At 36.1% G+C, this 22723-nt stretch overlaps 3 protein-coding genes across 3 annotated transcripts in view; 2 read left to right on the top strand and 1 right to left on the bottom strand.

Moving 5' to 3' along the window:
• Positions 1–6624, top strand: part of zgc:56622 (uncharacterized protein LOC326033 homolog) — a 43193-nt gene extending 36569 nt beyond the window's left edge. The window contains exons 9-10 of the mRNA XM_039763461.1: positions 5142–5224; positions 6126–6624. Of these exons, the coding sequence (XP_039619395.1) occupies positions 5142–5224; positions 6126–6162 (120 nt within the window). The 3' untranslated portion in view covers positions 6163–6624. The remainder of the gene's footprint in view (positions 1–5141; positions 5225–6125) is intronic.
• Positions 6625–10502: 3878 nt separating this feature from the next.
• pdf (peptide deformylase, mitochondrial) lies at positions 10503–17987 on the top strand. The gene is made up of 3 exons (XM_039763460.1): positions 10503–10907; positions 13691–14291; positions 15880–17987. The coding sequence occupies exons 2-3, from the start codon at positions 13700–13702 to the stop codon at positions 16035–16037; spliced, it is 750 nt and encodes a 249-aa protein (XP_039619394.1). The 5' UTR covers positions 10503–10907; positions 13691–13699; the 3' UTR covers positions 16038–17987.
• A 133-nt stretch (positions 17988–18120) lies between these two features.
• vps4a (vacuolar protein sorting 4 homolog A) overlaps positions 18121–22723 on the bottom strand; it is a 54184-nt gene continuing 49581 nt past the window's right edge. The window contains exons 10-11 of the mRNA XM_039763458.1: positions 22235–22375; positions 18121–20808 (exon numbers count right to left, since the gene is read on the bottom strand). Of these exons, the coding sequence (XP_039619392.1) occupies positions 20707–20808; positions 22235–22375 (243 nt within the window). The 3' untranslated portion in view covers positions 18121–20706. The remainder of the gene's footprint in view (positions 20809–22234; positions 22376–22723) is intronic.

Here is a 22723-nt window from a genome sequence, read left to right as displayed (position 1 = left end):
CCTTCAGTCCTTTCTCACAGCTCATGACCATTGGCGAGAACAGGGATGAAGATCAAACAGTAAACCCAGAGATGTGTCTTTAGATTTAACTCCTATTTCACCACCATGGGCTGGTATAGAACACACAGAACAGCCGCTGCTGCTCCAATCTGTTCGTTGATCACAAGCTTCCTTTTTTCACCATTCATACACAAGATCCCATAACTCCTGAACGCCATCCCTGCCCTGGGGGCCACATTTATAAAACTTTGCATGGATCCGATTGTGAAAATATGCACACAGCAAAATGTTAACAAATGTGCTCTTTACAATTCACAATCGCCTTTTAAATGTGTGTTTGTGAACACACCTCTATGCTAATCAGCCTCAAATATATGCAATCACAATACTGCAGATGTTCATTGGCTGGTAGGGCAGCCTTCCTCCTGACATGTCAAGACCCTGCCTACTGCATTCAAGAGCATCTGGCTGCACTCCCCACCTCGACGCGCAAGATCATGTATGGATAGCATTATAGACCCAATCTGCGTTCTGGTGGTCCAAGAAGGGCGTATGGTACCAGCATCTGAGCACAATTACTAATATAATGAATAGTACAGAACATGTGAAAAACAGAGGTCTGTGAAAGCTAGTTTGCCTCAAAATAAATGAATCATGAGACCACAGAGACCTGATGTCTGTCAGCCTCATCTTGGTATCACATAAGACATGTGCATTAATATAATGTAACAGCTTACAGTTAACAAAAGCAGCTTTATTCTCACTAGATGCCCTTATTGCAATAGGTGTCCAGTAAACTACAGTAAGAGAACCAGAAACTCCTGCAAATTACCTTTTTATTTTGGCAAAAATATCTTATATTTTAAGTATGTGCACCCACACCGTATGAAAACAGGCGATGTATCGCCTTGCTGATCGACTAATGGCTTCCAGAACAGAGGGCATGATTGAGTGAAGCTTGGCCGAGACATTGCTGATTTCCCTACCAGTTCTCGGAGAAATGACAACAGGCAACCGATATAAACTGATGGAAAACCAAAAAGTTCTTTGGTGTAAATATGTACAGAGGTAAAGTTAATTTGACGTTCAACATTCGTTCAAAGTGTGCATTGACAGGCTTAAAAAGGAACATCATATTCCTTACATCTGAGATTTAATATGTTTGTCATGTTAACAAACATTATGTCAGTGTCAATTTATTTATACAGCACATTTAAAACAATGTAATGCTGTAGCCAAAGGGCTTTACAATAAAGTATACTGTACAATAAACATAACTAAAATAAATAGAATAAAATACAATAAAACACAAGACAAATCAGCACTAAAATGAAACAAAATAAATGACTAAGAGGAAAGAACCATTAGTATTAAAGAATGTCACGGAAAGCTAGAGAACAGAAGCGAGTCTTCAATCTTGTTTTAAACAGTTTGATTGAAGATGACTCCTTAATGTAATGAGGTAAAGAATTCCTCAGACGAGGTGCAGCAGCTGCAAAAGCCATGTCTTCTTTAGTTTTACACTTAGGACGAGGGACCACAATACACCACTGACCCGTAGATCTAAACTCTCTGGATGGCTGGTGTATAACACACAATTCAAATAAATAGGCAGGAGCATACCCATGTAGTTATTTAAAAACCAGCAGCAAAATTTTAAAATCAATTCTAAAACTATCAGACAGCCAGTGTAAAGAGGCTAAAATTGGAGATATAGAATCAAAATTTCTTGTCCTAACCAAAAAATGGGCAGCAGCATTCTGGACCAACCACAACCTGCGTATCAAGGATTTGATGATCCCAGAATACGAGTTGCAGTAATCAAGTTGAGAACAGATAAAAGCATGTGAAACTTTCTCAAGATCCCTAGGAGATACAAAGGGCATTTGCTAAAAGACAAAGCTGGAAAAAGGAACTCTTGACCACAGAATGTGTCTGTTTCTCAAAAGAGAGGTTACTATCAAAAATAACCCCAAGATTCCGAACATGAGATTTGCAAAGGTCCACAAAAGAGCCAAGAAGTTCAAAACCAATTTTGAGTTTTGTCTGCAGGACCAGTTATCAGTACTTACATGTCACCCATCCAGGATCTTAGTTCTACAAGCCAATCGTGCAACCAATTCATTTCACAGTTACACACAAGAATATAAACCTGCATGACGTCAACATAACGACGAAAAGAAATATTAAACTTCCTAAAAATATCAGATGACGATAAATAGAAAATAAAATAGGACCCAGAATGGATCCCTGACGAACACCACATTTTTTTTTTTATTTATTAATTTTATTACAATCAATACATAGCAATCAAGTTTTTACAAAAAAAAGAAGAGAGAGAGAGCAAGCCAAACGGTGTAAAATTTAAGGCTTGTAAAAATACCTAAATTAATAAGTTCTCTATTAATAAGTTAAAATATTACTGATTAGATCCTGCCATGTTTTGTAAAAAGTCTGTACGGATCCTCTAACTGAGTATTTGATTTTTTCCAATTTCAAATAATATAACACATCGGTTTCCCACTGACTTAAAAGAGGAGAGTTTGGGTTCTTCCAGTTTATCAGAATAAGTCTGCGTGCCAACAGTGTAGTGAATGCAATCACAGTTTGTTTGTCTTTCTCCACTTTAAACCAATCTGGAAGAACCCCAAACACAGCTGTTAATGGGTTAGGAGGGATTGTGAGTCCAAGGCTGTCTGAAAGGTAATTAAAAATGTTTGTCCAGAATAATGTTAATTTGGTGCAGGACCAGAACATGTGACCTAGTGAGGCTGGAACTTGGTTGCAGCGTTCGCAGGTTGGATCATGCCCTGGAAACATTTTGGAGAGTTTTAGTCGAGACAGATGTGCTCGATATATAATTTTAAGTTGTATAATTGCATGCTTTGCGCATATGCAGCTCGAGTGAATTCTCTGCATTGCTACTTTCCACTCCTTTTCTGATATATTAATTGAGAGGTCATTTTCCCAGTGTCCTCTTGGATCTTTGAAAGGAAGGGATTGTAAAATGATTTTATATATTGTAGAGATGGAGTCTAATTCCTTAAAATTGAGCAATATTTTTTCCAGCGTGGATGAGGGTGCAAGATGAGGAAAATCTGGAAGGTTCTGTTTAACAAAGTTCCTGATTTGAAGATAGTGAAAGAAATGTGTAGCTGGAATGTTAAATTTGGACTGTAATTGTTCATAGGATGCAAAGACGTTGTCTATATAAAGATCTCTAAGCAAGTTAATTCCAAATTTTTTCCAGATATTAAAACTGCAAATGTTTGTGAAGGTTGAAAGAGGTGGTTCTCTTGCAGGGTTGCCACAGAAAGAAGCTTCTCCGTCTTAAAATGCTTTCTACATTGGTTCCAGATTCTAAGTGAGTGGAGCACAATTGGGTTATTAGTGTATTGCAGATAACGTGTGTTTATTGGAGCGCAGAGCAGGGAATACAAAGAAGTACTGCAGGATTTTACTTCTATTGCGGTCCATGCCTGTGTATGTTCTTCTATTTGTGTCCAGGTTCTTATCGCCTGTATATTTGCCGCCCAGTAATAAAACTGGAAGTTAGGTAGAGCCATGCCGCCTTCTGCCTTTTGTCTTTGTAAGGTCGCTCTTTTGATGCGTGGATGTTTTGAATTCCAAATAAATGAGGTTATTGTTGAATCTAATTGCTTAAAGAACGATTTATTAATGTATATTGGGATGTTTTGAAATAAAAAAAGGAGCTTAGGAAGAATATTCATCTTAACAGTGTTAATTCTTCCAGCTAGTGTGAGATGAAGGGTTGACCATCTATGCAAGTCTTGTTTAATTTTTTCCATGCAGACGACGAAATTTGGTTGATAGACGAACACCACATTTAATGGGCTCAGTAGACAAAAAACAGGAAATGAAAGTCCCTGAAAAGTGTCTACCAGTAAGATATGACCTTAGTTAAGAGCAGCCCCTTTAACTCTCACCAGATGCTCAAGCCGCAACAGCAAGATCTCATGTTCAATAGTATCAAAAGCTGCAGAAAGTTGTAGGAGGCCAAGGACTGCCAACCCACCCTAATAAGAGAGATGTCATTAAATACTTTCAGGAGGGCAGTCTCAACACAATAATAATGCCTAAAACCTGATTTCTAGATCTCAAATTAATTATTGGAGTTAAAATGATCAACCAATTGATTATAAATAATTATTTGTAATATTTTAGCCAAAAATGGCAATTGAGGAATTTGGGGGAAATTAGCTAACACACCAGGATCTAATTGTAATTCATTATAATACCTGATCGGTTATTACAATATATTGTATTCTAATTATAAGATTGCAATAATGCCTGTGAGTCGTCATTTAGTTGGTTTGGAACCATGACAGTTCTCAAACCTTCATGCATTAAAATGTGTGTGCACACGCAGTTTGTGCCAAACAGAGTGTAACAGTGATGAGTGTGACCAGCACCTTTCCATGTTGCAAAGGCAACATATTTCAACAATGCATTGCACGCGCTCATTTATCAATTTAGTATTAAGACTTGAAGCATACACAATTTGTCACTGATTCAAACTGATATGTAATTTTTATTTTTGAAAAATGTAACATATATCTTGACATGCAAGCATTGGTATATTAAAAACACAACTAAAAACTTGATATAACAGCTAATGTTTTGAAGCATATGTCAAAAATAGTCCATTACATTTCAAAATTTTAGATTGACGTCCATTTTCATTTTTTTTTTTTTTGAAAATTTACTTGATATGGATTTTTCATCATGAACATTTGTGTAGTTCACTTGCAGAACAATTTAAACCATTTATAAACGTCTGTTATAGATACTAATGGCACTGGCTCCATCCTTTCCCAGTCTTGAACTGGTTGTTCCATCTAGCCATTTTATGAATGCACAGAAGCTCAAAATCAAGCTAAGTGCTGTGTAAAATGTTAAATTCTGCTCAAACCTTGACCTAATTATAATATCTTCACCCGTACTATATAGGGAGAAAGTAAAATATGAATGCTACTTATCTTTATTCTGCATATATGCTGTCTTCCCTGTCCATTTTAATAGAATTACCTATAAAATAACTTTTTATTTTTCTATTTTTTTCCAGAATCTTTACAGCCATACTGCCACTTTTCATATGTCCTTCTTTGTTGCTATTTCAGATTTTTGACTTTACTTTGGATAAAGAAGACATGAAGAATCTGGAAAGTCTGAACAAAGGCTGGAGGGCATGTATTCTTGAAGAGTAAGAAAAGTACATTTATTACATGTGCAAGTTGACAGGATAGCTAACGAAGAAGGTCCATGCCTTGAAGTGTTAAACTATTTGCCAGGCTTTTCATTTTTCTTTTACTACTTCATATGGTTTCATGTAGGTGGTAAAACCTAAATAGTACTGAGAATTAGCCACCTGATTGCATGTTACTCATGCCTGACAGGGAGTTATATTTAATAAGCAAGCCCTGCACCATCATAGCTGAGTATTGCCAAATTAACATTGGAAGCTCACTCTATGGTGTTGTGACTCAACGCTGTCCACCAGGTGTAAACCTACAGCTTTTGTTTTACAAAAACTCTGTCCTATCTCAGTCAGCCATAAATGAAGAACTCCCCATTCTGCAGATGGGACAGCTTCAAAGCTGCTATGGCCCTCTTCTGTGCGTCTGACTCTGACATGCGTATCGATTGTTAAAGTAGCGGACATTGGGATAAATTAATCCTAACATCATTGAGCCAAGGTCCCTTTGTAAATTTTATGAATGATCATGAGACGTATGTAAACTGGGATTTGGCAGGACTAGTTTCTTAAAATATATTTTCTAAGTGAGGGTTTAGGCTTTCAAAGACTTACTGGAGCTCTTAGGGTTAAGCGCCTTGAGCATGGGAAAGGTGATATATAAATAAAATGTATTATTATTATTATTATTATTATTATTATTATTATTGAAGAACAACTTGTCATCCACCACAGCAAAGGTGGAAATTTTAAAGATAAACGGCAATGCTGAAGAACTGCATTAAGAGGAATATTATGGATTGAAAAATAGTTCTCTCAAAATAATGTACAAAGCATATACTGTTTTAGTGCTGAAAATATGTTTTTCACTTTTTACAAAATTTTATACCAATTCTTTTTTTTTTTCCAGATTGAAGGATCATGTTCACTATCCATTCAAAGACTAGTAATACTAGTGAAGAACATTACTACAAAAGGACGACAAATAATTACATTAATATACAGCAGAACACAAATCATGTTAACTGCATCCTTTTCAAAAGAGCTGTCAAAAAATCAGTAAAATAAAATGAATGCGTCTTTTATCCAGACTGAACATCTAATGTGGCCAGGAGCTACAAACAACTCCAGAAAATGTATCTAATAATAGTTTACAGAAAAATGTGTTAACCATTACAACTGTATGCTTGGGATTGTAAATTAGTGCCCGATAAGAACAGTAAGATGATATTTAATATTTTGGTCCACTGTTAAATACAATGTTTGAAATACTCACATCTGCTGATGTTACAACTGTCTTTTCTTCCTTTTTTTTCTGTTTTGCTTTTAAACCTAAATGTAATGATGCATCATTTTTACAATAAAATGAATAGAGAGGTTCATTATGAAAATCTCAATAGCACTGTCAACTGATTACTTGACTCTCTTTTACTTTTTTAACGTGTTTTATGGCAGACATCAGGGAGCAGAGATAATGAAATGCATTATATCATAAAACAAGGCTGCATGTTGCTCAGGTCTCTTGATGCTTACATGATTATCATGACCCAGGCATTTCCACTGAAATCTACATATTTTCCCATACGTGGGGCAGTAAGGACTATTTTATTGTCTACGTTATAAAAAACTCTAGTCTCTCACAGCTAAATCTTTTCTATTCATGTCTTAAGGTGGGCAGATAAACAAATCAAAAGCATATTGCTGTTTATTACTTGATATGCATGTTACTGCTGGACATTTTTCTCCTTTTGACAACGCAGTTCCAGTTCTTTCTTCACCTTAATGACTGTAAATTTTTCATTAAATTCCCCACTTAATAATCTTCAAGAAAAGACATCTAAAATGAAAATCTACCTTACACTACTCAAGAACCATTTAACATTGATTTTCAGTATACTATATTAAGCTACATGTAAAGTACAGACTATAGTGTCTGGAAAACCATATAATGCCATATTAATATTGTACTAAACCCTGAGTCACTTTTGCCACCCAGAATAATAAAACAAATAATACGGCAACTGTACATTTGAATTTGGAAAAAAAAAATTAGCAACTGCATCTTCAACAGGGGCAGCATGGTGGCGCAGTGGTAGTGCTGCTGCCTCGCAGTAAGGAGACCTGGGCTCGCTTCCCAGGTCCTCCCTGCGCGGAGTTTGCATGTTCTCCGCGTGCCTATGTGGGTTTCCTTCCAACAGTCCAAAGACATACAAGTTAGGTTCATTGGCATCCTAAATTGTCCCTATTATGTGCTTGGTGTGTGTATGTGACCTGCGGTGGGCTGGCACCATGCCCAGGGGTTTGTTCCTCCTTTGCGCCCTGTGTTGGCTGGGATTGGCTCCAGCAGACCCCCGCGACCCTGTAATATAGCAGGTTGAACAATGACTGACTGACAATTCAACAGTTTCTTTAATGTGTATTAATAATATTTGTTAAATTGGGGGAATGCCAAGCAAATCCACTTAAGGATCAACAGAATCAATGCAAAATACAATTAAAAAGTGGCATTTTTCGACAACATTTTAACAAAGTTTACTGTCTGCAGTCAATCACTGAGCAACCCAGTAAAACAATAATAACATGTCATTCACCTGTCATACACCTGCAACCTTAAAACACGGACATCATGACATCAATGTGCATGAGGAAACAGCAGGAGGTGGCTGCGTGTGCATGTTTACTGAAAGATAGGACGACATTTAGCACGGAGCATGTGATAAATCAGGGGTCCCCAACACTGGCCCAGGTAGGCCGCAGCTGCTGCACGTTTTCATTCTAACCCTTTTGTTAATTAGTGACCTATCTTTGCTGATTTTTTTTTTATTAGTTTGAATTGTCTTGTTCTTGAAGACCCTTCAATTGTTTCTTTTTCCTTAATTAGAAATCAAACAATAATCAGACACAAAATGAGCCCAATCATGACCAGCAAACTGTGTCCATCACAAAATATCTGAAAATAAGGAAAGATGAAGGTCACAGGAATGTTGATCTGCTCAGGTCCCCAAAACTTTTAACAAAGTTAACCATTTCGGAAATGTATGCTATTACACAGTGTGAGCATCAACAAGGCTTGAATTAAAGAACGACCTAAATTAACATGAATTAGCGCCTAATTGAGCAACTGGTTGGAGTGAAACTGACTTAGTTTGTCTTCTGTTGGCTCACTCACTCCACATTTAATTTCTGTCTGGTTGCCATTTCAGTAAAGAAATTAAGTACGGAAGCATATTAGGGCCACGGTGAGAAAAAAAAAACACAAGACACAGTGAAGAAGAAAAAAAATCTAAATGTCGAGATTAAAGTCGACATGTTGACTTTATTCTCGACATTTCCACTTTATTCTAGTAGTTTATTTTGTCAGTAGAATGTCACAAACTAAACTTTTTCTTAAAATGAATGTTTAATTTACTAGATTTTCTTAAACTCCATCATAGATTAATGTAGCACATTAAAAACTTTATATTAAGTGTTCCCTGACCCAGTTGTTAATCTTTATGTGCTTCTTAAACGGACTTCCTCTTGCACTGAGGAAGCGCCGGCAGCAATCGCCGCACATTGACTTCATGATATTCCTGCTCTATGAACATTCAGAATACTAAGATAAATACTTGGTAACTTTTACACGATGAAATGCATTAAAGCATGTATTAAACATGGGTGGCGGGGGGCACAGTGGCGTGGCTGTAGTGCTGCTCCCTTGCATTAAGGGGCCCCAGATCTACGTTCATTGTAGAGAACTTTATGGCAGGTGTGACGAGGCTCAAAAAACTGGATATTGGAATGGGTATCGCACAGGTTTAACTGAAATATTGTGTAAATGTTGGGTTCGTGATGTGGTGGTCGGAGAAACGAACGCAGAATTCAATGGATGTTCTTCTGAGCGGGCTTTCTTTTTCTGACGTACCAAAACCCTCAGCTCCTATCCGTCCTTTTTCTTTCTCCACATAACCAGTCACCACACGATAAAAGTCTTTGTGAAATTAAAACTAGTTATAAACTTAGACCTCAGAGTTTTCAGAACTTTAAATGTATTAAAGCATGTGTGGACACGGTGGCGTAGTGGTTACACTGCTGCCTCACAGCAAGGGGGCCCTGCGTGTTCCCTGCCATGAGTTTGCATGTTTTTCTGGTGGGTTTACTCGGTGTGCTTCAGTTTCCTTTCAAAGTCATGTAGGATGTGGGATTTGTTATGTATTATTGAACCAGCCACTGTATGTGTTGCTCATATTCACCCTGCGATGTGCTGGTGCCCCATTCAGGATTTACTCCTGCCTCGCACACAATGCTTGCTGATATGGATGCAACCCTGAATGGACGGCATAATTAAACATGTATAATGATGTTTTTTTTTTTTTTAAGTTCTGAAAACTCTGTGATCTAGGTTTATAACTAGTTTTAATTTCACAAATACGTTTATCGTGTGGTAATTGGTTATATGGAGAAAGAAAAAGGAAGGATAGGAACTGTGAGTTTAGTACGTCAAGATAGAGACAGCACGCATGCAATAAAAAAGGCCTGCTCAGAAGAACAGCCATTGAATTCTGTGTTTGTGTCTTCGACCACCAGATCACGAACCCAACATTTACACAATATTTCAGTTAAACCTGTGCGGTACCCATTCCTATATCCAGTTTTTTAAAGCCTCGTCACACCTGCCATAACTCTACACTGAACACAGACCTGGGGACCCCTTAATGCAAGGGAGCAGCACTACAGCCACGCCACCGTGCCCCCCGCCACTCATGTTTAATAAATGCTTTAATGCATTTCATCGTGAAAAAAATATCAAGTATTTATCTTAGTATTCTAAATGTTCATTGAGCTGGAATAGCATGAAGTGTATGTGCGGCGATCGTTGCCGGCGTCTCCTCAGTGCAAGAGGAAGCCAATTTAAGAAGCACGTAGTGATTATCAACTGGGTCGGGGAACACTTGAATTAATGTAGCACATTAAATGCTTTATATTATGACGGGGTTTGAGAAAATCAATTAAATTAAACATTCATTTTAAGTTGAAGTTTACTTTGCGACATTCTACTGACAAAATTAACTACGAGAATAAAGTCAACATGTCGACTTTAATCTCGACATTTCCATTTTTTGCTTCACTGTGTCCGTATTTTTTTTTTATTCACCCTGGCCCTAATACGCTCCCGTAATGAAACAATTAAGGGGGGCACATTATATAAAACCAAGTCAGTTAAAATTCATTCAAAAGAAGTTAATTAGCAGCAAAAACAAGTCACTAATTAAGAAAACGGTTAGACTGAAAACCAGCAGCCACTGCGGCTCTCCACGATCAGAGCAGGGGACCCCTGCGATAAATCAAAAGTGAAACGGCGCGCAATGATACGCGAAGACAAGGAGATACGTGACCTTCTGCGCCAATTCACTGAATTGAATTCAGAAACGCCACTGAAATTCACGGGGCGCAGATATCTTCATTTTCTGACTCCAAGGGTCGCGTTGCAACTGTACTTAGTCTTAATCCGCAGCTCTGGGCCACAGTCCAACTACGTTAAACCCGAGAGGCAGTCTTCCTGCTGTAAACACGTACCACCACCAGTTCAAAGCACACGGCAAATGTGGTCCACTGCCTGTAGGCGTTCCTATGCAGGAGGGAGTCGCGCTTTTCAGACGTCATCAGCGGCGGCCCGACCACCAGATGACTGTGAAGCGTGAACTTGTCTGCGGTAAGATTTTAGGAATAACGTGCAAACAGATTAATTTATTTACTGATTTTTAGGCGTAATACAGATTCATTTATTTACTGATTTTAAGACGTGACAATAAACAGTGTGACGTTTTGCTTTTCAGCATCCGTAAAGTGTTTTATATCGATATGAAATAGACTGTAAGGGATGCACAAGAAAGCCCCCCCAAAAAAGATTCCCTTCCTCCCCAGGTATCCGATTGTGCACTTAATAGACTATGACAAATAATTAGGTGCTGGGGTTAAATGCCCTGAAGGACGTCCTTCAGTCCTACAAGTCACTTGACTTCACCGCCGTTTATGGGGCTCCACAACTGCGTTCACTGCCCTTGGAAATCCATAAGTAAAAATATCATATCGCGATAATTCAACTTTACATAGATCAACAATTCAATTAAGAAAATACAAATAATTTTTTTTAAAATAGTAAAGAAATTTTATACATACACAAGGCGGCGCAAAAAGAACGGAAATCTTTCAAAATATATTACACAGCAACTAAGTGTCATTATGTGTGCATCAAAAGATTTCATTACTGTCCATCTTTTGGTCGTAATCACAGCCACCGAGCGTAGGCTGCTGAGGGTCTGGATGTCTACACGAGGGGCGCATATTGCGAAAGTGAAACTAAAAAGGATATTTATGAACGGTTTTCAAACTGCATGTTTAAACCTGGCTTCTTACTGTGGAAGACATTCTTGAAAGTGTTTTAATTCTTTTTGAGGCGAACACTGTATTATACACAGGGGTATATCATAAATGTCACAAAAAATAAACAGTTAAAAAAAAATTATAGTCTTTTTTTCACCTTAAAGGTCTTCAATCTTTCCAATATAGGAACATTCGTCTAAAACCATGCTGACCGAATTAGCCGTTATGACACACCGTATTCACATTATTCAAATCATATAAAATACAACTGAGCTGCGCCTCAAATTTTGCTGACCTAGGCGACCGCCTACTTCACCTAAATGGTAGAGCTGGCCCTGTGTGCCTCTCGGCATGGGTTTCAAGGGTCATCTTTTCAGTTTATTGCTGAACATTTTCATACATTAACTATAATCTGTTGGGACTGCCTTATAGCTTTGTGGATCTGACCACCATGCCCAACCCCAGTTTTCAGGTAAAGATCTTACCGTCTGTGTGTGTGTGTTTTCCGTTCTTATACACTTGTTTCTTAAAACATCACAAACGTGTGCTTGACAGGTTAAATGGCAACCCTAAACTGGCCTAACCCGAGCGAGGCATCGTGCTGTCTGGCGTTATCGTATCCTGATACTGAGTACAAGCTTAAGATGCATGTATTCGTTTGCCTAATACAGATAAAAAATTAGAAGATAGAACATTTTAAAATGTATATTTAATCAGAAAGACATCTATATTAGTGTAGCAGTGGGTCATGCTAAAAAAAATATCTGGTAATAAAATGTTTCTGGAGATTGCAATAAATGTTTGTAATAGAATTTTACAATATATTTAAAAACTTAATTGTTGGTTGTGAAGGGTCTATGGTTAATTGTATTTCAAATTTTGTTAAATTATGTACCTGCTTGACAGTTAAAAATCTGTTTTGATACCACAGGCTAAAATTGTTGGCTGTACCGGTATTCATTATGATAGACAGCAAATCATGTTTGTTCAGTAAATATCTTTCTATGAAATTTTCCATCATCACCTGCAGAAAATGCAGCTGGGAAGTTTTTTTCGGTATACATGTTTATTCAGTTTTTGCTTAACAACTTACTGAATTAGTTTATTATTTCACTCATTTTTAGAGAAGTTGTAACATTGTTTTCTTTGCTTGCACATTTTCCTTTACACTGTAACCTGTAGGGGGTGACTCAGAGTCCCACACCCTAGACACAACTCCATAGTCACAGTACCAGGTTCAAACAAAACTATTTTTATTAATTAAAATACCTTCTTATAGGTCTCTTCACAAAAAGCAGCTCTCATTTTCATTTACTTTTTCTTCCTCCACTCCTCCCAGGTGAGCTTTGCCCTCCTTCTTTCACCTCTGACATGCCCACATGAGATGGAGCAGCTCATTTTATTGTGGATCTGGGAGTACTTCTGGTGCTACAACACTGCACTTTGGAAGGACTTCTAGGCTAGGCAGAAATCCATCCCTAGCATCCCATTAGAGGTGCCCTCTTAAACTACAGCTCCCATGCAGTCCTACAGTTGTCCAAGCAGGAGCTATGCCAGACTGATACTCCCATTCATTGGATTGGGAAAACACCTGGCTGTGGGAGGCAGTCATTCTGGTTGGGATGCCAGTTCATCCCTAGGTCTAGCACAATGGTTATGAAGATCACTTAACTGGTAAAACGTCAAGCAGCAGGAAAACAGAGTTTGTATGGCATGTCCCTACTGGCATTGGGGATCTACAGTAATCAGGCAATGTAAAAAGAATATACAAGTGTTAATGTCCTCTCTCAAATCAGCAATTGAGGTCACACAGAAGGGGTCCCCATTTTAAGACAATTTCTAAAATTTGCAGCTTTTAAATGTGATTTTTTTTTCTCAAAAATTTGTTCAGCACTGTGTATTTGACATATCTTAAAGTTGCACTTTCCTGACAAATTTCCTTTGTCATATGCAGAAAATGGCATGTCAGTGACAATGGATGATTTTCACATTTTATGCCAAAAATGAATGTAAAGCACAGTGAGAGCTTTTATTTTACATATAAAATTTCCATTACTAAAGTTTTTTCTTGGTTGTATATTTTTTCAACTAATTATACAATATTGCTTTTAGCCCACAGAGATGAGAACTATACTATTTTCCCAATTTTTACGGCTGTCTGCATTAAGGTGCACTGTAAAACACTCCATCACATTATGTCCTGAAGGAAACTCTGGATATTTACTCAAGTTACATAATCTCTCAGCTAGATGCCATTCAAGTGAAACCAAAGAGAGAAGCTACTGGCAGTTCCTAAAACGCAAAGTCCTAAAGCCGCCAGCCCCACCTTATTCACATATATGCCAAGTGGGAGACCCAGTCCTTCGTCTCAAGGCTTCTCCAGTGGATCCTACAGAAATAACAAGTTCCAGAATCCAGAATGTAATAAAACATCTGATCAAGGTGATGAGGAAGATGGACTGCATAGGACTGAGTGCCCCTCAGATTGGAGTTTCACTGCAAATAATTGCTCTGGAGTATCCAGTACACTTGGTTGATGAAGAGCCAGAGAGTTTAAGGAAGACAAAAGGACTTGCCTCATTTCCTCTTAAAATCTTTGTGAACCCCAGCATTCGCATCGTGGACTCGAAGACTATCACCTTCCGGGAAGCATGTGAAAGTATTTCTGGATTTTCTGCCTGTGTACCCAGATATCATGCAGTGGAAATCTCAGGTAATCACTAATTAGATTTTTACCTTAGTTTTCCAGGACTTTATAAAACTAACAAAGGAGACATAACAGCTTTAAGTGCAAGTGGATGCATACCTTTATAATATGGTTGTACTGTATGTTATCTAACTTATAAAATGTTAGATGTAACTAAAACTGGATTGATATGCACGCAGCAATGTTTAATTAATTTTTAGTTTTAAAGTGTTGGCTACTGAAAGAATGTCAAATGCATAATGCGACTAATGTCCAAACGATCAATTATAGTGAAAAATGGTAATTGACTTGATTTGTCTAATATGAGGGAAATCAGATAGGACAAAAATAAAAACTCTTCTTCTTTCAGCTGCTTCCGTTAGGGATTGCCACAGCAGATCATCTTCTTCCACATCTTCCTGTCCTTTGCATCTTGTTCTGTTACATTCATCAACTGTATGTCCTCTCTCACCCCATCCATAAACTTCTTAAGCCTTTTTTCCTCTTGCCTGGCAGCTCTCTATCCTTAGTATCCTTTTCCCAATATACTCAGCATCTCTCCTCTGCAAATGTCCAAACCATCTCAATCTCACCTCTCCAGCATGGTCTGCAAACCGTCCAACCCGAGCTGACCCTCTAATGTACTCATTTCTAATCCTGTCCATCCTCATCACACCCAATGCAGATCTTAACATCTTTAACTGTGCCACCTCCAGCTCTGTCTCCTGTTTTTTTGGACAGTTCCACCATCTCTAGCCCATATTGATTAAACATCCTGTGCTTGAAAGGCAGGTAAAATCAGGATAAGAGAAATGTATTAACCAGTGGTTGTCTTTACAGTTTAAATTACCTGCTATGAAATCCCAGCTTGGTCACTCCACAACCTTGTTATTATCATTACCTATGTATTTTTTAAAAAATTTTATTGCATCCATCCATCAATCAATCAAATCCTTTTCCTAGTCAGGGTCAAAGGGTGCCAGAACTTATCGCCAAACCAGTGGGCACAAGACAGGAACCAGCCCCGAGTGGAACAACTAGTTAATCTCCTTACATACTCGACCACACATCCACACTGTCTACTGTATCCTTGGCCAGTTTAGTCCATCTCAGTACTAACAAGTTTGTTTAGAAATAGTCCAGGATAATTAGGTATAGAATGAAAAATGCATTATTTATAGCAATTTCTATCATGTAATTAAAAATAATTTTCTGTTCAAATAAATGCATTTTCCAGTTTAGGTTAAACAATGAGCTGCTCCGTGTTATACAGCTTAATACTTCTTTATTCCAGCCACCAACAAAGCAAGACACTTTATTGATCGAAGTTGATAAATCAAATCATGCAAAATGTGAACTAAACTGCAGCAAAGAAGTAAGGCACTGAGAAATTTTCCAGGGTACCTAAGCAGGGGAACACACACATTATTTAAATAACTCATGGACAAAAGCTCTATAGAAACACATTTGTTAATAATATAAAATATTTTCTAATGGTCTATTATTTTGTCAGTTCCAGTTGTTGCCTCCAACACCACAGAGGACAAAGAAAAGAAAACCACACTGTAAAGAGAATTCTTCCCCTAAATGATATTGTATTTTTTTGCTTTTGCAGGTTTGAATGAACGAGGAGAGCCTGTTTCATGGCAGACTGATGGGTGGCCTGCACGGATCATCCAGCATGAAATGGACCATTTAAATGGGGTCTTGTTTATTGACAGAATGGACAGCAACACATTTGAGAATATTAAATGGATGGAGTTAAATGAGTAGATATTTTATTTTCCAGTTGACTTCAAATTCAGAAATTTTAATAAGTAAGCTCAAATGTTTGTGTACAGGAATAAAAAAAATAAAATCAGCTATCACAAAACAATAGAATATTGTTTGGCAAGATTTTAATGCACATTGCTTTTTGTGAAGTTGAAGTCTAGGTCATATAACTGTTTAAATGGTTTACTCATGGCGACAACCAAACAGTGAGATATACCAAAGGAACATAAGATATACCACAGTGCTTGAGAAGAGCCTAAATGATTCCGTTTCCACAAACATGGTAATAGCAATGGGTAATGGTCCAGTCTCAAACAGTGTAAAAGTCAATAGTTTAAATGTTGGTAATTCAAATATCTTTCCAGATAGCTATAGTACTGAGGGTTTAACCAATTTATTTTTTGTAATTGGTTGGTTAATATTTTCAATGTTTAAACATTAAGACATCTTTTGTCTTAATTCAAGCTAAATTCATAAATATTGATGTTATACGTAAAGCAGAGGCCAAGGTACAAAAATGCAAAGTATTCTATCCAAAAATCCAACTTGCAAAAATTGAAATGCTACACCAGGAAGGCATTTCAAACCTTCACCCTGCTTGAAAAGGCTTAAATATATTTGTAAATGATTAAGGTATGGCAGAGGACTTTTGGTTTATATTAACACCCACCCAAAACAGGGATACAACAGTTGTACAGGGGCTCCCTATGTGGTTTAAGCTGCACAGCACAAACAAAGCATGCAAATGAAGTTATGGTGTGACCTTGACTGCCAGGGAAACTAGTCTAAGGTTGTTGGTAACTTAGACTTCACCAGCAAGGTGGTGGGTTACTTTATACTGCTTGTTGGAAAAATTATATGGCATTTTGGTACAAGAGGCCACATGGGTTGTGTAGATTTTATTTGGTGTTCACCATTACACATAAGGTTTGCAATGTAGGTGTCACTTTTGACATAATCACATGTATTTTATTTACTAAAAGCACTCATTTTGCTGAGATGCTAAGTTCCACTTTCAATTACTTAAGGCTGATATGCAAACTGTGTCCCATGCCATAAGACTATGTTCAGGATGAATACACATTTATGAAAGACTCATCCCAGTGTCTCTTATACAGTGAGATCTACACTCCGGAGCTGCTTGCCGTTAAATGAGAAAATAAAATAGGCACTGTTGTGTACTCTGATGTACATTGCATTTAGAAGCATTACTCACATGTAGACATCAAACTTGCAGTAGTAGGGAGCAAATGTTTTTTCTCTGCAACACACAATTGGGCTTGAACAGCAAGTATTAAAAATGGCCCAAATTGTTCAGATACTTTTTTTGAAACTAAAACCAGTGAAGACCTGCTCTAGAAGTTTGACATCTTTGTCTTTTTCACTTGGAGGTACTGACCAGTTTTGATGGTCCTTTGTACATCTGTTGGCTGCACTTACTCAAAATGGATTGAATTTCTGACCCTTAGAAATAACAAAAAATAACAGAGCTACAACTACATTTTTGTAAGGTATTCATGTATTTTTATAATGTTTTTTGCTCATAGTAATGTTTTTACTGGAGTATTATTGCACACTACAGGCAATTTGCCATCCCTCATTTCTCTATGCTAACCATCAATTTCTGCCTGCATGTGAGTTAAAAGGTCCCGCACTAGTAACTTTTACACTGAGTCCTGCTACAACACCTAAAATGGACATTTTTTTTTATCTATCACCCTTGTTTGCCCAAATTCTATATAAGATGAGGGTGTGCATTGTAATTTACAATTCCATAAACAAATTAATACCAACCAATGAAAATATGTTAAAACTATGGTTAGAAACTTGTCATGTCCTAATGATGGCTTGAAGTCCACAAACCTTGGATCAAATTTAAACACTGTGGTCACTGATAACTTGTCAAAATCCTTTCCATACTGTAAATCTCTTCAGAAAAAAAAAAAAAAATTGTCACCACAGATACAAAAAAGATAAAACCACAGTACATATGCAAAATTTCTGACCATACTTATAGCAAATGCTGCTATATATGCCATGCTGCTTGCTTTTTCTAAAACTACATATTAATCCTGGCAAACAATTGTGTAAACCTGATTACTTTTTAATGTTTTATGGAAATAATCATACATATTTGCGATCTAACACTGTATTCCCAGTGGAATACCAACCACAAAGGAGCAGACAAATAACAGTATATTAAGATTTACTTTTGCAAACAATTCCACACAGATAGTATACACCAGGCATTTTAGATATGTTAATGCTGTTTTCTTTTTTAATATTACTGACAAAAGTTTAGATTTTGTTTTTATTCTTAACTATGAAGTGTTTTTAATTTCACTGAACACATTTTCAAAAATAAATAAATCCTTTTGCAACTGCAATAAATTATATGGTTAATGAATACATACTGTAGTAGCCCTTTTTTCCTGCAAATGAAAATTAAAAAAGAATAAACAAATTTAACACAGAATTGTTGTTAGCTGATCATTTAATGTGCAAATTTCTTGCTGTGATAAAGAAAATTGTTGTTTTGCAGTATGCATCCAATAAACCAGTAATGTTTTTCAATTATGGTAAGGGTTTAAATGAAAGAATACTAGTGAAAACCTCATCTAATTATATATTATATTTCAGTGTAGAAAATAAAAGACTTTATATGTGGAAAAGTTTTTTTCTAGTAAAAAGAATAAATAAGAAGAAAAAATACAATATTGAAAAATTTACAAGTCATGAAAGAATGACGGAAGGACACATTTTATGAGACAATTGAGCTGCTTCTTAAACTGAACTTGCAATAATAAAAATAAAAAAGAACAGTGGAAAATTATGAAACTACACTGTATACTGCAAACAATACAGACAGTTTATACATGTATTTGTTAATTACCTCTCGACTAACTTTTTACTATACAAGGTTCAAATATTCTGTGTGTTTTTCTGGGTCACAGTTCAAATCAGCTTGCTTAATTCATTTCGATTATTAAAATACATTCCTTCTAGTTTAACTAACTTTGTTTTTAGAATTATGCTTGTTTAAATTTTTAACTGAGATCATGTAGTGTAGGAAAAAACAACAAGTAAAACAGTTTTTAAATTAGATTTTTATATTTAACAAAAGCATTCAAAACTGTAACCACCCAACATCATTGATATATGCTGACTAGCACAGAAAAAGGGTATTTTGTAATTTTCAGAATATGCCCTTAAAATGTTAAACATTTATGATTATAGTGTATTATAGTAAAACACACTAGCTTGATGTATTTTATAAACAAATGTTACAACTCTCTGAGCTACACTAGTAAATTGTGGTACAAAACGAAAGCAAAAATTACCTTAATAAATTAAATGAGATTTTAACCTCAGCTGAAACCAAATTCAATAATGCAAAATTTCTGATTGAAACTCTTTTATCTTTAGTGTTAAACCCCAAAAAAATCAAAAATGGTTTTAAGCACACAAATAAAAACAAAATGTATAAAGAAACCTATTTAATGAAATTTGTCTACTTTCAAACTCATCCATCAAAATGATTCATGAAGCCCCACTACTCTCTGGCTGTAATTGACTAATTACAAGTATCACAGGAACATACAGAATTTACAGTGAACTCAAAGGCACCATCCAGACTCTGCTAAGGACTTACCAGGCCGCATACTTACTCTGCATGTATGTGGTCTGTATTAACTGCATTTCCAGCATCTTTTTGTAACAAACAAAACATACAGCAGTAAAATTTCTCATTTAGAATAATTTACTAGATAATGGGTCTTTTGGAAATAAGCAGCATTCCTTAAGGCAGAACTACAAAGACTGCTTATTTTCTTAAGTTTTTGAAACTGCACTGATGTAATCAGTGGTAAAAATTACAATCAGAACTACTCACCCTTTATGTTCTCATTCTTTACTGAGCTAAAATAAAAGTAATAATGTTGGGGCTCTTAATCATTTATACCATGACAATACACATCTGACTGCAATACCAACAAAAGCTCCATGAAGCAACATGAAAGGCCATCCGTGAGGCACAGAAAATTTCCTGGAGTTAATAAAATTACTGTCCCTCGTCTGCAAAAAAACAAACATATTTTCGTTGTTAGGTTACAAATGTTGCAATGCATTTTTACTATTTTTCTCCCACTTGATTAGCATCAGATACATGTATTTTCTGTCATAAAGTGAAAAAAATATTTAAATTGAAAATCTTTTTTAAATAACAATTTAGATTAGCCTGGGACATATTAAAAACTGTAAACCTATTACTACTAAACCAAAAAGAATGTGGTTGTTTCAGTTTTGATGCCACTTAATGTACAGTACATAATTTAATGACCTGATTTGGCATTTCCCTGAACAGCTTTCCTTTACTTTTCCTTTTATTTTTTTACAAAATCACAATCAAAGATTTTGATGTTTTAAGATGTCTATTTCAAAGAAGTAGTTTTACGATTTAATTAAGTGAATTCTCAAAACACATGATGGAATCGTCAGTAATACAGATTTCTCTTTTCTCTGTCACAGTATATAGCAAAGCATTATATCAATGATTCAGCCCAAGGTATTATAAATAAAGTCAGAGGGCAAGATAATTAGCAGTATTTAATAGTAGCCGTGGTAGTGATGGAAGTGATAAGGAAATAGTTTTATTTTTGTATTTATTCCATCAACCTTCTTGTCCAAAATCTTCTGTAAACTTCTTCACTTTGAGAAGGTCTTCGGCATTTACAGTGGGTCTGGTGGTGGCTAGGGATCTCAGCATATCAGACTAAAATAAAAATAGATAAATCCATTATATATTAGCAATCCATTGCCTATTTTCCAAAGCAAAATTACTACAATTATGTAATTCCAATAAGAATATAAACAAAGAAAACCAAGATATGACAATAACCCTGCAGTTAAAAAGACCAAGCAGTTCCACGCAATAACTACTGTACATCTATAAGCCTATTTTAACTGAAACTGCTCTAAATGGCAATATATGGTCAAAAATGGGATGCACCGATACCATTAGAAATACTTAATCCTGTAACATCTAACAGTAAGATAACAGTCTATACGGTATATAGTTTATATTCACTGCAATAACAGATTACTGACAACTGCCTGAGTTTGTTTTAGTTGACCCCAAAATTTTGCTCACCTTTTTCTTCTTTCCAAAGCTTAGCATGTCCTTCTGTGCAAAATCCACTTTTTGTATTTAACAGCATAATGTATTCAGTTCTCTACCTGATATTGATTTTGAAAAGCAAAATCATGTACTACATAGAAGCAAGTTTGGTCATACTACCATAATAGCACCGTGTTGTCCTTTCTTGTTGAGACTATTAAAAATTTGACATTCAGTCTAGGTCCTTGTAGTTAAAAAAATTAAATCATTTAGTATAATTTATTAACAGGCAGTTTTATATAACAAATCATACAAGCAACCGGTGAAAAAAAATAGCCCAAGGTATCAACAAAGTGTATTTCTCATTTAACAACATGTTCCACTTACTAATTTGCAATATCTCAGGAATAAAGGAAACAAAAATTTACCAATAAATATATGCAATCCAAACTCATTTACTTAAGACAAATATTTTATTCAGAATTCTAAGAGGAAAAACCTTCTGTACAGCTATAAAGAAGACAAAAATGATAAAATTGTAAGCTTTTACAAATTATTTTTTTATTTCAGGTTTGAGATTGGCTCAACTATTGCAATTACTGCAACTTCCAACATTACCATGTGCATGATTAGTACAGCATAGCAGGGGCTACACAAAATAAAAGCAACAAACACAAATAGGTGACTGAAAAGTACCTTTGTATGCCGTTGTAAGCAGAAAGGCACTGTTAGCATATGAAATCCTGTAGGAATTGATCCATGAAAGAGACAAATTATGTTACCCTAAGGAGGAAGCATATAGCAGCCCCATAGTATTTTGGATACGCATAGCAGGGTATTGCAGGGTAACTGCTTAAGTCAACAGAGGACATATTGTAACAGATATTCATTTTGCAATGTATAAGACCCTACTAACTATGAAACAGTAGACATCAGGGATCCACTAGTCCTATCTTCTGCAGTATAATACAATTCAGAATGATTTTGTTCACACATAGATCCATCTGTTTTCAAACTGTCTTGATCCAAATGTTTATTAAACAGTGGCTAAAACATTTACAACAGTATAAAAGGCACTTACCATGCACACAATTGGTTCCAGAAGTTTGTCACTTGCAACATCAATCCAAGTCATTTCTATTGCTTCAGGGTCACCAGGAGAGCATGGGGTTAAAAGGTCATCCACAATGATATTTGTGTTTGTTCGGGATGGACCACGTACCTGAAAAAGTAAAAAGTGCACACACACAATACTATAAATACTCACAAATAGTCTTTATTTGTGAAATAATGATTAAAAACTCAAACCAAATTGTTTAAATAATTATTATGTATATAGCAATGTCTGATTAAACAATACTGTGTCTTTCCCAGGAATTTTCTGATGGACAAAAGTCAGTTATTACATTTTTGTTTACTAAACTGTTTTGTAACAATGAGTCATACTCTAAAGTAATAGCGATAAGAAAGCGCAAAGTGTTAGTAGACTACATTAAATAAATGCTTTTTAATAGCACTTTACAATGGTGTTAAAATGAGCATAAAATCGGCTTGTGGTGGCTCAATAGAT

This window comes from Polypterus senegalus, chromosome 9, assembly GCF_016835505.1.
Source record: "Polypterus senegalus isolate Bchr_013 chromosome 9, ASM1683550v1, whole genome shotgun sequence".
NCBI lineage: Eukaryota > Metazoa > Chordata > Cladistia > Polypteriformes > Polypteridae > Polypterus > Polypterus senegalus.
The sequence above is the reverse complement of the archived record's forward strand: the minus strand, read 5'-3'. Positions and strand labels throughout refer to the sequence as shown.